This window comes from Toxorhynchites rutilus, chromosome 3 (assembly GCF_029784135.1).
Source record: "Toxorhynchites rutilus septentrionalis strain SRP chromosome 3, ASM2978413v1, whole genome shotgun sequence".
NCBI lineage: Eukaryota > Metazoa > Arthropoda > Insecta > Diptera > Culicidae > Toxorhynchites > Toxorhynchites rutilus.
In genome coordinates, this window is record NC_073746.1 from 130,326,770 (window position 1) to 130,343,147 (window position 16,378).

At 38.9% G+C, this 16,378-nt stretch overlaps 1 protein-coding gene across 1 annotated transcript in view; it reads right to left on the reverse strand.

Moving 5' to 3' along the window:
- LOC129780078 (protein amalgam) overlaps nt 1–16,378 on the reverse strand; it is a 363,813-nt gene that overhangs the window by 35,928 nt on the left and 311,507 nt on the right. Inside the window, exons 5-9 of the mRNA XM_055787992.1 lie at nt 13,923–14,426; nt 13,531–13,649; nt 4,466–4,651; nt 3,835–4,039; nt 3,618–3,749 (exon numbers count right to left, since the gene is read on the reverse strand). Coding sequence (XP_055643967.1) covers nt 3,618–3,749; nt 3,835–4,039; nt 4,466–4,651; nt 13,531–13,649; nt 13,923–13,992 — 712 coding nt within the window. The 5' untranslated portion in view covers nt 13,993–14,426. The remainder of the gene's footprint in view (nt 1–3,617; nt 3,750–3,834; nt 4,040–4,465; nt 4,652–13,530; nt 13,650–13,922; nt 14,427–16,378) is intronic.

Sequence of the window (16,378 nt, forward strand, 5' to 3'; positions counted from 1 at the left end):
AAGTTTGCCGGGTCAGCTAGTAATATATATAAATAAAAATGTAAGGCAAAATCTGTTGGAAAGCGGAAAACCCGAAGAAGGGATGCTCCGATTTTAGCCTCCTGTATTTTGTTGTATTCGTCTCTTCCCGTAGATCAGTTGAGTGGAGAGAAAAATCGGAAAATCGGAAGTTATTTTACCTGGGATTACAGCATTGTCGAACCATGTTTACCTCTATCTATTATGTTGAATTTTTCATTTCACCTAAAATTTTGGTCACCCTATTTTTGACAACATGAAAATAAGCACTCTATCAAATATAACAACTTCCAACTCAGCTGTTTTTTTTTCCTACATCGCTGATGATGCCACTTGTGGAAGATATACGCTTTTTTCTGACGTCATTTCCATCAATCTTCCTTTGGAAAGGAAGAGAGAAGAAGGAAGACATCCACATATGGCTTTTTTACCGCTGTGGCGGCCGTTGGTGGCTTGACTGTCGACGGTGTTCGTTGCTGGTGGTGGGCACTACCGCTGGCATTTTCGCTGCTTTTTCTGGATCCTGCTCACTATATGGTGGTTTCCTATCACTGCCTGGAGGTCCCCCGTGCCCTATTGCTGGTTGGCGGTGTTTATCGAAGGAACGTACATGTTTTCTTCGGTAAGTGAAAAACTTTTCACGTAGAAACTAGCGAGGTTAGGACGTCCAGTAAGCGTCGAGAGAATCTTTCTATAGACAATTTCTAGACATTTAACAAATATGTTAATCAGTGACTTATTTACTAAGCTTGATGATTCCTTTTTTCCTCAAGTGATTGCGATTTTTACTCCTGACCCTTAGTGCTTTCTCAGTGCTTTTTTTGTGCACCCGTGGCCTAGAGGTTAGCGTCTTACATTATCATGCCGGTTGTTCGGGTTCGACTCCCGTTTTGGCCTGGGGATTTTTCGACCTGCATTGTGGTCACGCGTATTCTAGAGCTTGCCCCTCGGAATACATTCAAGGCGTGTTACTTGGCTAAAGAAATCTCAACTAAGTATTAATAAATGACGCTAATTAATGCATACGTTGTGACGGCAAAAGTTCCATAGGGAACGTTTTTTTTTTTTATTTAAATCGTTTATTTTTACAGGCTCAGTTACATAGGTTTAAAGGAGCCGAACTCCTTACTGTATTGTTACTAGTATATATACATTTTTCCTTAATTCTAATGTTAATAATATAGGAAACCGATTACTCGCGGTCGACTCGAGTTTAGAAGGGTGACATATTTTCTTCAGGAAAAGGAGGGGATATGAGGATATATTGACAATGATCACACTCACACTCTCAATCACACTCATCACACTCAATTCTTAAACCTATCTTATATCTAATATGTATTTACATTTCTTCTTATTCTTAAGAATGGATCCGATCTCTCACAAAGGATAAGGAAAAGGAAAAACTAAGGGTATAAGGACAATCACACACGAAGATCGATAGCTTTAAGGAATACATATACTTGGGACATGTAATCAAGGTCTAACCGAGCCAACACGTCTCTCACCGGCACCATGGGCTGGCTTCCTCGGGCCCGAAGGGTGTCTTCTAAATTCGATCTGGCGACAAGATACAGCTCGCACGACCAAACAACGTGCTCGATGTCGTGGTAACCTTGGCCACAAACACAAAGATTGTTGTCGGCAAGATTAATACGAAAGTGTAGCGCATCTAACGAACAGTGATTGGACATGAGTCGGGAGAAGGTGCGAATAAAGTCCCGACTCAAGTCCAGACTTTTGAACCATGGTTTGAGGCTAACCTTAGGGATAATCGAGTGGAGCCACCGGCCCAATTCATCTTCGTTCCATTTGCGTTGCCAGTTAACTATGGTATTTTTGCGGACTAAAGAATAAAATTCATTGAAGGCGATTTGACGCTGATAAATATCGCCTTCAATTGCACCTACCTTTGCTAATGAGTCAGCCCTCTCATTACCCGGAATTGAGCAATGTGAAGGGACCCAGACAAAGGTAATGACATAACAGCGTCTGGATAAAGCACTCAAAATTTCTCGTATTCTCTCAAGGAAGTACGGCGAGTGCTTTTCCGGCCTCACTGAACGGATAGCTTCGACAGAGCTAAGACTATCCGTTACAATGAGGCGACTATCGTGAGGCGACGCTGTCCAGCGCCCAGTGTATTGCTGCCAATTCAGCAATATACACTGAGCAAGGATTCTGAAGACTGTGGGAGGTGCTAAAAAATTCGTTGTACACTCCAAATCCTGTGGACTCATTCATAGAGGACCCATCAGTAAAGTACATATTATCACAATTGATATCCCCATACTTTGCATCGAAGATCGTTGGAACGATCCTCGATCGAAGATAATCTGATGTTCCATGGATATCCTGCTTCATGGACAGATCAAAATGCACAGAGGAATTGATGTAGTCAGGAAAACAAACACGGTTGGGAATATACGAAGAAGGATCAACCTGCATGGAGATGAATTCATGATATGGACTCATGAACCCAGATTGAAAATTTAGCTCGATCAGCTGTTCAAAATTTCCGAACAATATTATTCTCCAGAAACCGATTGAATAAATTCAACAAGCGATGTTTCGCCACATCGGGGAGGTTTTTCAGCAAGTTGAACTTAATTCTATCCGATCCCGGAGCAGAATTGTTACATGAAAGCAGAGCAAGAGAGAATTCTACCATCGAAAACTCGGAATCAAGATCGCACTTATCTTGTGGTATATCTCGAACAATTTTTTGCACAGGAGCGGAGTCGGGACAAACCTTTCGTGCAAAATTAAAAATCCATCGATGTGAATATTCCTCGCTTTCATTGGATGAAGAGCGATTTCTCATGTTTCGAGCCACTTTCCATAATTTTTTTGTTTTGTTTTTGGTTTGTTGCCGTTTTTTGTTTTGTTGTGGTTAATAACAGATTTTAAAACCTGTATAATTTTTGAGGCGAATTAACTGAAAAGTTTAACGCCTCTTAAAAACAAAGAACTGAACTGAACTGTATAATTTAACACACCATCATTTGTAACAATCCAATCAAGCTTTTACTCACAATATGATGTCGCATGCAATTGTATAGCCCGGTATGTATTTTACACATATTCGAATAGTGTTTTGAAAGTGAAATCACAGCCTTTCGTACTGTGTCCTTTGTCCCCTGCAGATTATTTAAACATATCCGAAAAATGTTTTCTAAGTGGGATCACAGCCTTTAGTGTCCTTTGTCCCTCGCATCTCCGAATCTCCGAATAGTGAAGTAGAATTACATCTTACGGGGGTACAAATTGGAAAACGAAATTCGATCGCATTGTGAAAAATGTTCATTTTTAAACGCTCATTACTCAATCATTCCATGATGAAATTATGATATTTTCATACATTAAAAATCAGCATGCAACAGATAGCTTGAAGTAATCCTACGTCAACTATGCGCTCGTGTTTCGGGCACAACCCTTTTGTGACTTTTATGTGTAGATAATAAATTGGAGATTTTCATGCTTTACAACACATCATGAAAGGCCCTACAGTTTTTTCAAGATGTGTTTGTAGGATGTTGCGATACAATTAAGTGTAAATTCAATATAATACAGTTACGAAGAATTTGTTTGATACTCACAGTTGACTTGAACATCGTATCGTTTGCTAACCGAGGGAGGTATTCCATTTGAAGCAATACACAAATATCCTCCCATATCTGTTCGTTGCACTTGATTCAATATCAGTCTTTCTCCTTCGACGAATTTCACCACTGCAATACAAAAAAGGAGAAGAGAGAAGAAATGAAATGACACCTGTTGATCGACGTTCTTCTCCAACTCATCTCCCTCTCTCACCTTGCTTATCCCGTCCATCATTGCGAACGACGATATCCTTGCTCCCTTCCCGACGCCATTGAACATTTGGTAGCGGCACTCCTACCGCTTGGCACACAAGTTGGATGTTGCCACCCTCGTTGGCAACGCCCTCCTCTAAGGAGGCACTGTTCGGATCGTTTGTGTTCAGTATATCTGGTGGGACTACCACGTCTAAGTTGCCTGACTGTGGAAGAATCAGTAAAAGGATACAGATCAGAACGAGAGTCGTCTCCATTATTGAGCATGTGTTCCAATTGATAAATGAGATATCACAGAATTCATAATACTTGTGAAAAATTACGTGGTATAGCACTAAAAAATGAAATAAACTCCTTATCCCGAAAACAATCGCCCGTTACATTTGTGAAATCACCTGTGACAACCCTTCCTCCCTCTGTATCTACGAGGAACTGACATCAAATTTGAATAATCTCACCCACACTCGCTATTTGCCTACTATCCTAGAGTACACATCATGAATACACAATATCAAAATAACGCATCGAGTCGATGTAACAGCATGTCAGCCACAGCTCTCATTCACCCCGCGTAAGCACACACAGAAAGCAATGAACGAAAGAAACACGAAACACACAGGATGTCCACCCACCTGATGCCGCATTGGATCCGTGTTGACTTGGCACATATAGCTTCCGGAGTCGTTCAGCTGAACGTGCGAAATGTGCAGCTTCCAGGTGTTGTGTCCGTTGTGCGTGACCGATAGGCGTGGATTCACCGCCACCATATGTGTGTGGATGGCCAGGATCGCCTTCGAGTCGGACTTTATCCATGCCACCTGAAAAACGATTACGGAAGAGAGAGAAAAAAAATCAACATAAATTATCAGCATGAATTATATGTGTTGATAGCTGCAAAACTGCAATGGTAACCATTTTCGTTCCAACAATTTCGATTCCGTGTAACAGTGCGACGGAAATGGCAAAACGAATAGAGCATAAAAAAAGAAGACAACTTTAGCAGCACGCGCCGATCGACCATGTAAACTCCATTAATGCTTAAACGTGGAAATTTTTCAATCCCTGATGGCCCACTGACACGCAAAATTTTAACTGCTGCAGAATTTATCATTTTCAGTCCCAGCAAAACTTTCTCGAGCAGAGAGCGTTCCAGAGCACAAAGTTCGTCCTATCGTTATTAATGATTTCATCTAATGGAAGGGACGGAGAACGTCGGCCCGAGAGTGTTCAGTGACTACGAATCGCGGACAGTCGCCGAGCGCGCTATTTCGGGAGACCGAAATCGCCGATGAAAAATCGAAAACGCTTTTAATAAACTTTCAAAATCAATTTTCAGTCGATATAAAAGCCTTGAGTCACGCATTTGACCCCGACCACGGCTCCGAAAGCTGTTGACACGGCATCGGGCAGGGAAAAAAATTGAAGGAAGACGAAGGAAGAGGACAAACTCGACGATGAAAAATTCATCTCGCGTGACTAGGCCAAAAATCGAAACTTTTCAAGGGTTCGAACCATGCATGACCAGGAAGACTTTTTGTTGATCTGAAAAATGATTCTATCTGAGGCAGTTAATTGAAACTTTAGCCGGTTTGTGCCGACTCACCGCCGAATGTGAGCGATGAATCGATGGGCAATTTTACGGGGCGTTAGGATCGAGATGCGAACGACACTTTATTTCGCTGGTAATCATTCTGCTGAACAAAAAAAAACTTTTGCACAAGTTTGCGATAGGTTTTTGCGTTGTGTGTTCACACTGATATATCGAAATATTTTTCTTAAATCTTAAATTGAAGTAAAATCCAGCGAAATTGAACGTTTGAGAAATCGTCAGTGGGAGTTCTTAAATCGGCTGAGATTCTAAACTTTTTTTTAAAATTGGTTATTAAGTCAGAGGGGACCAAGTCGCAAAATTGAAAAATTTTAGTTATTGATTACATTTGGTTAGGCATTATGAAAGCTACATACCACATTGATCAGATTCGAAAAAGCACGCATACAGCCGGAATAATTGATCGAAATCGTTATGATTGATCAACAAAAACCCCTTATAGTGTCCAGTCAGAGCGGACCATGTACCAATTACCATAGCGAAATGGCTCTATATCATATGCAGACAGAGTTGACCATGTATCAATCATTTGTATATTGAATTTAAACAATTTTTAAGTGCCGAATTCAAACCAACAAAGTTATTTCTTGAAGCTAATAGATACCTTGCTGAAATGTGCTTGAACCCGTTAGTGTTAAATGTGCACATTCTGAGTATATTAAAAAAATTGGTTCACTTTGACTGAACGGATCAGTGAAAAATGCTGGTTTTCTGTGTAAATAATCGCAAAATGTACTGTTCTAGAGTGTAATTTAGGCTGTAGCGATGACAATGAATTCAAATTTGACGATTCTTTTGACGAATGCTGTCCAAGATGATTGAAAATGGGAAGTTTATGTTTTAACATGTTTGCCGTGCAATCATATTCATGCCAGCAGTAGATGGCAGAGACTATTATGCTGAACGAAAACAAATGTTTATGCAGTTCCAAACTCACAACCTTTCTCGCTCTAATTTTCATAGCAGAATGGCACACTTTGACTAACAAATGTTAATTGTGATTGAGAAATATTTCGAAATTGTTCAGTCACTTACCATGAAAACAACAAACAAAATAGTTGAAAAAACTACAAAAACTGAAAAATTAACGACGCTTGTTTTTTACAGGATTTGCTAACGTAAAAATTTAATCATTGGTTTTGACTGTTACTTTTTTTTGCAAATGCTCAATATTATATACAATATTATAGGCTGTATCAATACCGGTAAATGATGTTAAAATGAAGGCTCCAACCCAAAGAATTTCAAGGCTTTTATTAGTCAATTATTTATAACATTAAAGTTCAGTAAGCTTACATTCGAAAATGAAGTGTTCGGAATTTGAATCATGCGTAGAAATTTGATTCATATTCCGAACACTACTTCAATATAAATTTTAATGAAGATTTCTGCATAAAATATCATTTTTTTTCACTCAAATATTGTAAGTTCTTACATTCTCTAGCACTTAACATGAAAACAGCAATCAAAACAGTTGAAACAACGAACGATGCTTGTTTTTTACGGAATTTGCTAACGCAAACATTTTATCATTGGTTTTGACTATCACTTTTTTTGCAAATGTCTAATTTTATGAATTATAAGATGTATTGATACCTGTAAATGATGTCAAAATGAAGCCTATACCTCAAATAATGTCTGTGTTTTCATTATTCAATTGTTTATAACATAAAGGTTTAGTAAAGGGCCTGGCTGGGTAAGGGAGTAAAAAGTCCTCCAAACCAAATCACTAGCTGTATGGCAAATATTGTATAGGATATTAAATAAGAAATTTTGGCGGTTTATTTGAGCCCCTATGTAGTTTAACATAGGATCTATCGTGAAAAACGTACTTTTTCGTTTATTTCACGCCATCCTCAAAAGCTTCGAGATGAAAAAATGAAAAAAATACTAAGTGTGAATCTTACTACGGTGTACCAAGAAAAATTATCAAAAAAAAACCATCAAAAATTTTAGTACCAAATAAAATATTGAAATTTTGAAAATTTTTTTTTGGGATTTTGAGATTCAGTACTACTCTAATTCATATTTATTCCTACGGCTTTTCTAGATATGTGTGATTTTTTTCAATTTTTTTTTAGTGTTGCGCGGTACAAAAAAAAATTATTTTATATTTCCAAATAGTCTGGCTGGGTGAGGGAGTAAAAATTCCCCCAAACCAAATGACTAGCTGTATGGCAAATACTGTGTAGGATATTAAATAAGAAATTTTGGCGGTTTATTTGAACCCCTATGTGATTTAATTTTTTTTTCGTGCAATCCTCTTAAAAAATCAAGAAAAAATTACGCTACATGTAAAAAAATAAAATATAAATAAAAATTAGAGTAAAATTGGGTCTCAGAGTATTTTTTTTTCAAAATTTCGAAATGCCTGAGAATATATATAATTTTTTTTGTACTGCGAAAAACACTCTAAAAATTCTGAAAAAAGTTCACATATACCCAAAATAGACGTAGGAAGAAATTTGAATACAAACTAGAATAGTACCGAATCTCAAAATAAAAAAAAAATTAAAATTTAATTTAAAATAAAAATAAAAATTTATTTAAAATTTTTTTAGTGTTTTATTTTCTGATGAAAATTTTTTTTTCATATTTTTTGTCTCGAATCTATTGAGAATGGCGTGAAAAAAACGAAAAGATGCATTTTTCACCATAGACCCTATGGTGTACCATATAAGGACTCAAATATACTGTTGACAAAATGTTTTATTTAGTACCCTATATAATATTTTCCATACAGCTCGTGATTTGGTTTGGGGGATTTTTCATTCCCTTACCCAGCCAGACTCTTTGGAAATAAAAAAAAAATTAAAAAAGCCGTCAAAACACATTTAAATATGAACTAGAGTAGTACTGAATCTCTAAATCCCAAAAAAAAATCAATATTTAAAAAAAAATTAGTACTAAAATTTTTGATGAAAGTTTTTTTGATAAGTTTTCGTGATACACCGTAGTAAGATGCACAATCAGTATTTTTTTTCAAATTTTTATCGCGAAGCTTTTGAGGATGGCGTGAAATTAACGAAAAAGTACGCTTTCCACTATAGATCCTATGTTAAACCACATAGGGGTTCAAATAAACCGTCAAAATTTCTTATTTAATATCCTATACAATATTTGCCATACAGCTAGTGATTTGGTTTGGGGGCACTTTTTACTCCCTTACGGCCAGGCCCTTTGGATCAAAAGAAGATTGTAAAAATCTATTGCTAGAGTTTTTCGCCAATAAGGACTAAGACTTCTATAATAGAGACATTATGAAGCTACCTTTAGAAAGGCAACACATTTTACAACAAAACGATGCATATTTAACCAAAAACGGACAATCCTTCTTGAATGGCGTTAACGTTCCCTATGGAACTTTTGCCGTCCCAACGTATGCATTGACTAGCGTCATTTATTAATACTCAGTTGAGATTTATTAAGCCAAATAACACGCTTTGAATGTATTTCGAGGGGCAAGCTCTAGAATACGCGTGACCACAGTGCAAGTTGAAGGATATTTCTCAGACAAAAAAACCCCGGACAGAACGGGAATCGAACCCGAACACCCGGCATGATAATGTGAGACGCTAACCACTCGGCTGCGGATGCACTTAACGGACAATACGAAGCATATTAAAATTAGTTTTGAATAATAATGGATTACCCCTTCCTCAACCTAATATAAAAAATATATAAGAGGCTTAGAATGAAAGGGGTGTAAGTGATTTGATCGATTTCTCTACATCGACTCTCTCTTCTGGTCATAACTTAGCTGCAAATTCATTCCCAGCTGTATTTGACAATCTTGAAGAAAGGTCAGAACCTCATCTATCGGATGGTATAGCAAACTCATATTGGAACGATTTTGCAGTTGAGATATTAACTAAAGAAAAAGTTGATGAAGAGAAATCGATCAAGTCACTTACACCCCTTGCATTCTAAGCCCCTCATATATTATATAAAGTGCCCTTGGTTCCGAGACCATGCGTCTCCATTGATTAAATAATTTTATTGAATCGATGGAAACGCATGGATGGTAATAAGCAAGGATGGAAAACAAGGGAGCATGATGTGATTTACGATTAATCGCAAACTGCACAGATCGCAATCTGTGCAAACTGCGACTAACTATTAATCCTCATCCATCATAACCAAATGATTTTCTCTTGGTAACTCAGAGTTGACCAAAGCACTGCTAGACTGAAACTAGTTCGAATAATTGAGTTACTCTCCTTATTCGTCTTGTTTACAACTCCTAACAAGAATTTGCTCCAATACTCATACAACTCAAATGGATAATGATTATCTGCTATCACAAAGCTGATAATTTTTTTGACGTTTTGTTTAACTATTGATTCATTAAAAAAAAAAAGCTTTATTTTTAAATGTTTTCTTATCCTGAGACTGGCTCACCATATTGTACTGCTACTAAAACCGTAGGCTAACTTCAAGGATGTTTTTTATTCATTTTCGGCGAATAATCAATAGAGTGCCTTGTTATGAAACATCAGAATAATAGCAAAAACAATATTACGATCATAAGGTGTTGGACAGGTTATTCCAGACGACATTGGAATATATTCCATCTGATCATCTTTAGAAAGGTTAATGACCTTCAAAGGATAAATTTATCTTGGGCACATTGAATTGATGTTCATGACTTCCAGTCGGACGTTTATTCGCTCTGATAATAATTGTGTGGTCCTCACAAAGCATATATTCTAATGCCGTCAGTTCACTGAAATTCTTCGCATACCGTTTGATGATAAGGTAGGATGTTGATAATCATTTGCTGCGATACCTATTGTTCCAACAGTATTCATTCGACAATATGAAGACTGAATACCTGAAATTAACCAGATTCAACCATGAAAATCTGCGGTCAAAGCAGTATGTACACTTGAGAGATGCAACAAGTTTGAAGGGTCACCGTCTCAACGTAGTATTACTTGCGTCATTTTTATTAGTACTTAGTTTAGATTTCTATGCCAAATAACACGCCTTGAATGCATTCTGAGTGGCAAGCTCTAGAATACGCGTGATCACAGTGCAAGTCGGAGGAAATTTCTTTGACGAAAGATTCCCCCGACCAGAACGGGAATCGAACCCGAACACCCGGCATGTTAGTTATGACGCTAACCACTCGGCCAAGGGAGTTCTCTACATAGACTCTCTCTTTTGGTCATGACTTAGCTGCAAATACATTCCCAGCTGTATTTGAAAATGTGGATGATAGGTCAGAACCTCATCTATCGGATTGTATAGCAAACATAAATTGGAACGTTTTTGCAGTTGAGTTATTAACTAAATAAAAAGTTGATGAAGAGAAATCGATCAAGTCACTTACACCCCTTGCATTCTGAGCCCCTCATTTTTTGTTTATTGAAGGAAAAAGGAGAATTTAATTTTTGATTCATCCCCTTCCCATCCCAGAATATCTTAGGAGGTGATAGATAATCATATTTGATGGAAAAACCCTTCTACGCATGTGTTCGGATTTCAAGAATGATAGAGTTATAGTACTTTTTTTGTTCCGGACACTGTTGCCTCAAACTGGCTCTACGCTAAAAAGTACGCTGCGTAAGCCAATTCTGTTGCTTTCGTTTGACGGATGGGAGAATTTAGTACTTTTTTTTGTAGCGGTCGCCATCTTGGATTTACATTTTTCATCAATAATTGTGTTCTACTAGTCAGACGCCTTTTTGTGCTGGCGGCTTCTGGATTTGAATTTTTCATAAATAACTGTGTTCTTCTAGTCGAGCCCTTTCGTTTGATACCCATATTGATAGGGTTTAGAGAAAATATAAAATCCGCCATTTTGGATTTTCAAGATCATGAAATACGCAGTTTAATAATGACTGCAGAGATAAAGGTTTTTTTTTTCATCTGTATTATAGTGATTTTCAACTCATTTGGCTGGTTCGTCACTTTTTACTTCCATTTTTGGAAGAATGTCGGGAGTGAGAATTGAACTCGCGACCTTTAGCGTGAGAGGCATGGATGTTACCACTACGCCAGATCGCCTCCACAGAGATAAAGGTGAGTTCCGAATTTCAGATCAATCGGTCAACAGGAAGAGGGTGAAATTTCTATTAATGTGGGACAGCGCTACAGACAAAGTTACAAAATTACCCACGTACATACAAACAAGTCGTATAATCGACCCCGTCCTGTATACCGAAGAGTTTTGCAGTTTCCCGGATCGATTGCTCCACACTCCATACTCCATACTAAGGCTTCTAACATACCCTTATGCAACTCCTCCAATGAGAAATTTATTCATCAACTTTTGACCGTCCGGATTTAAAATCATTTTTTGAAATTGCTTTTAGTTCCGGACATGGGTTTGTGAAATTTACATTGATTTTTTATTTTTTCTGTTTTTTTTGTTAACAGCTAGGTACTATAATTAACACTAAACTAAATTGACACAATAGTAATGCAAGAAATGTCATGGTTTTGGCATGATATTGAATGTAATGAAAAAGTGTCCGGATTCAGAAGCATCACTGTTTAAAGGGTGTGTCACATCAAATTGCATCACGGAAAAAACGCTGTAGAAATTCGCCCAGTAGACCGATCCTTTTGAAAATTTTAGACAGTAAAATCAAAACTATTAAACAACTTTTGGCATTTTCTTTTTATTCATACTTCGAGCCCAAGCCCGTATGCTCGCACCTTCCTCTTACCCCGTCCATAAGGTTCTGTACAACGTCAGGTTGTAGTTTATTTTGAACAGAAATCCATTTTCTCTTGAAGTCCGCCTCCTATTTGACAACTTTTGGGTTCTTCCGGAAGGCCTGCTTCATAATCGCCCAATATTTCTCTATTGGGCGAAGCTTCGGCGCGTTGGGCGGGTTCATTTCCTTTGACACGAAGGTGACCCCGTTGGCTTCGTACCACTCCAACACGTCCTTTGAATAGTGGCACGAAGCGAGATCCGGCCAGAAGATGGTCGGGCCCTCGTGCTGCTTCAATAGTGGTAGTAAGCGCTTCTGTAGGCACTCCTTAAGGTAAACCTGACCGTTTACCGTGCCGGTCATCACGAAGGGGGCGCTCCGCTTTCCGCAAGAGCAGATCGCTTGCCACACCATGTACTTTTTGGCAAACTTGGATAGTTTCTGCTTGCGAATCTCCTCCGGAACGCTGAATTTGTCCTCTGCGGAGAACAACAACAGGCCCGGCAGCTGACGAAAGTCCGCTTTGACGTAGGTTTCGTCGTCCATTACCAGGCAATGCGGCTTCGTCAGCATTTCGGTGTACAGCTTCCGGGCTTGCGTCTTCCCCACCATGTTTTGCCTTTCGTCGCGGTTAGGAGCCTTCTGAACCTTGTATGTACGCAGGCCCTCCCGCTGCTTGGTCCGCTGGACGAATGAACTTGACAAATTCAGCTTATTGGCGACATCCCGGACCGAACTTCTCGGATCACTTCTAAACTGCTTAACTACGCGCTTGTGATCTTTTTCACTGACGGAGCATCCATTTTTGCCGTTCTTCACCTTCCGGTCGATGGTTAGGTTCTCGAAGTATCGTTTTAGTACTCTGCTGACCGTGGATTGGACGATTCTCAGCATCTTATCGATGTCCCGATGTGACAACTCCGGATTCTCGAAATGAGTGCACAGGATTAATTCACGACGCTCTTTTTCGTTCGACGACATTTTTCCAAATTTACGAAAAATTGACAGTGAAGCATGGCCAACGTGATCTATACACTCTTATCTGATTATAAGCGAAAGCTGAAAATATAATTCCTAAAAATTAAATTTCTACAGCGTTTTTGGTCGAAAATGCTCATGTCAAATTCCAAGAACCGACCATGTACATTTTGTTTATTGGCCAGAAAAAAAAGATCTATGCAAAGTTTCTGCTCAATCGGACATAATTTAGGGTAGCCTCAAAACGCTCAGTTTTGATTTTGCACAGGCCATTTTTTCAGACCAATAAACAAAATGTGCATGGTCGGTTCTTTAAATTCGATAATTTATTTTTTTCCATATTTTCATTGCCATTCAGTAGGTCCAAGTAGGTCGTTTTTCGTCCAAAAATTTTATTTCAAGATGACACTGTCTTTGCCACTCAAAACACTCGTGCACTTACCCGATATTGTCCAAGATTGTTCACCACACAGGTGAACGACACGTCCCGCCCTTGTGTCACCGTGAGGTTGTCCAGTGGGGCCAAAAACTCCGGCTGTGATTCGGTTTGCGATCCATGACCTAGGGAAGGTATGAAAGGGCGCAAATGAGGAATATGATTTTAAAAACAAACACACCGGCGAAAACTTCCTGTCTCCGAGGAAATCTAGTTCGTTCACTTGGTTTGCTCCATTGAGAACAGAAAACTTGCATAATTAAATTCAACAAATTAAACCAGCGAAACAATTATGACAATTTATCATCGCAGACTGGGAAATTTCCCATTCGCTTTTAATTTGAATAAATCCAGCTTTTCCGCTCGGCGTGGGAAGTACCCACTGCACGCAAACTTACCGTTTACCAGTATGGCTATGAACAATATATTCAACAAAAGCTTGAGCTCCACAAAATTTATGTGTCCCATTTCTAGGCTCCGTTTCGGCACTCTGTTGCTCCTGTTACGATTTTATGCGCCACTTTTAGATATGTATGCTCTCGATGCCCAAAGCGATTCCGTTTTTTTTCTTCCTCCCAACGTCCCACCAAATTCGCGGCGACCAATGCACTTTACAACTCCACCACTTTCTATTGTGCACTTTTATATATTATTATTTTCCACCACGAGTGAACCACTCTTTATTTGCCAAATTTGCACAGTTTTGCCACACAACAGCCGTCACACTGAATGCAGCTGTTCGCTGTCCCGTCGAATCGAGAACTTCGCCGATGTTAATTCATTTACGCGATTCTGACGGTGCATTTATATCACTGAGAATGAGACTAATTGTTTCGTTTTTCGGGTTGTCATTTAGCGGTGGGTGCACTCGTAATTGCATCGATGCTTCATGCTGGATAGTGCTGAAAAGAGAAAATTAGGTTTATTTTAGTAATTGATTCATTAATTCACCATTTACAGCAATGGGATGCAGCTTTGCGCCATACAACGTCATATTTTTTTTTAATTCTTTATTTTTGAGACTTTCAGCCTCCTGGGCTGGTTCGTCTCAGACAACGTCATTATGAAATGTACAGGGTTTTCCATTTCGGGCTTCCGAAAGTATACAGCCCTGCGCTGACAACCGTTTGACATAGCTGTCAACCAAAGCGTCATATCGTTAGTTGAATGTCTGCCATTTTACAATATGGATCGTTTTAGCATCGCACAACGTGTTAATTTTGTTAAATTATACTATAAAAATGATGAAAAACCGGCAGATGTTTTTCGAGCATTACGGACGGATTTTGGTCGTCATGGACGTAAATGCGTAAATTCGAACAAACTGGATCCGTAGCGGATATTGTGAAACCTGTGCATCATCGTAATGTGCGTTCGGCCGAAAATATTGCTGCTGTTGCTTCCAGTGTGGAGGATGACCCGAATGTTTCGATTCCACGGCGTGCTCAGCAATTGGGCTTGTCAAACACATCATTGTGGCGAATTTTGCATTTGGACTAGCACCTACATCCATATAAAGTCCAACTGGTACAAAAATTAGAGAGTAGTGACCATGGAATGCGTCGGGCATACGTCGATTGGGTGAACGAACAACAGCAGCAAAATGCTGAATTTTCGCATCAAATTTTCTTCAGCGATGAGGCACATTTCGAGCTCGGCGGCTATGTGAACACCCAAAATTTCCGTATATGGGGCTCAGAAAATCCACACGTGATTGTTGAGAGGCCATTGCATCCGCCAAAAGTCACTGTTTGGTGCGCATTATGGTCTGGTGGAGTCATCGGGCCGTATTTCTTTGAAAATGAGGACGGAGAGACGGTAACTGTGAATGGTGAGCGCTATGGCCGCATGTTAACCGATTTTTTTGCCACAAATTGAAGATATGGATACGGTCGACATGTGGTTTCAGCAGGATGGCGCCACGTGCCACACAACATGACCGAACATGGCCATATTGCGAACGAAATTTGAGGGACGCATAATTTCGCGTTTTGGTGATGACAATTGGCCGTCCAGATCATGCGATTTGAACCCGCTAGACTTTTTTTTGTGGGGTTATGCGAAAGACCGTGTCTATGCCAACTCTCCGCAAACTCTTGAACATTTGAAAGACAACATTCGTGAAGTTATGACCGAGATACCGCCCCATATGTGCCGAAAAGTCATCGAAAATTACCTGTTCCGGATCAAGATGTGCGAGGAAGCCCTAGGTGGACATTTGAATGATGTTGTATTTCACACATAATGAAAACAGCCAAACTTTAATTTGAAATAAAAGTTTCATCGAAATTCGAATTCTAAGTGTGTTTTATTTCACTTTACTTTCGGAATTTAAAGTTGGAAAACCCTGTATATTCGAATAATATGCAAATATTATTAGGAAGTATTAGTATATTTATTATATGTTATATGAAGATCATATTTGTCTCGTGCGTTCATTTCCATTCAAAAAGCATGTTTCGTGGGTGGTGCAACTTGAGAAATAGTGGCGTTGAATAAAAACTTTTTCAAAATAATGAACAATGAAAGAATGCAGTTTTGTAACGTATTATGAAGCCTATCCATTCATATGGATGACGAAGCCCGTTTACTCAAAAGAAAGCTGTCAATTTTGGTACATACGTATTATGGCACTGAAGTGCAATTTTGATTATGAATTCATTTTTTTGCAATCAAATTTATCCTGAGATCAAAATACATGACATGCATAATCAATCGGGCAAACGTAATGCACCAGGTAAATGAATGCAATCCGACGCTCGCCGATTAAAGGATCGTCTCGTATGTTTCAAACATACCGGGCAATCGGTGGAAAACAGGTTTGCTGAACAGTTATTTCAATGCAATCCAATGT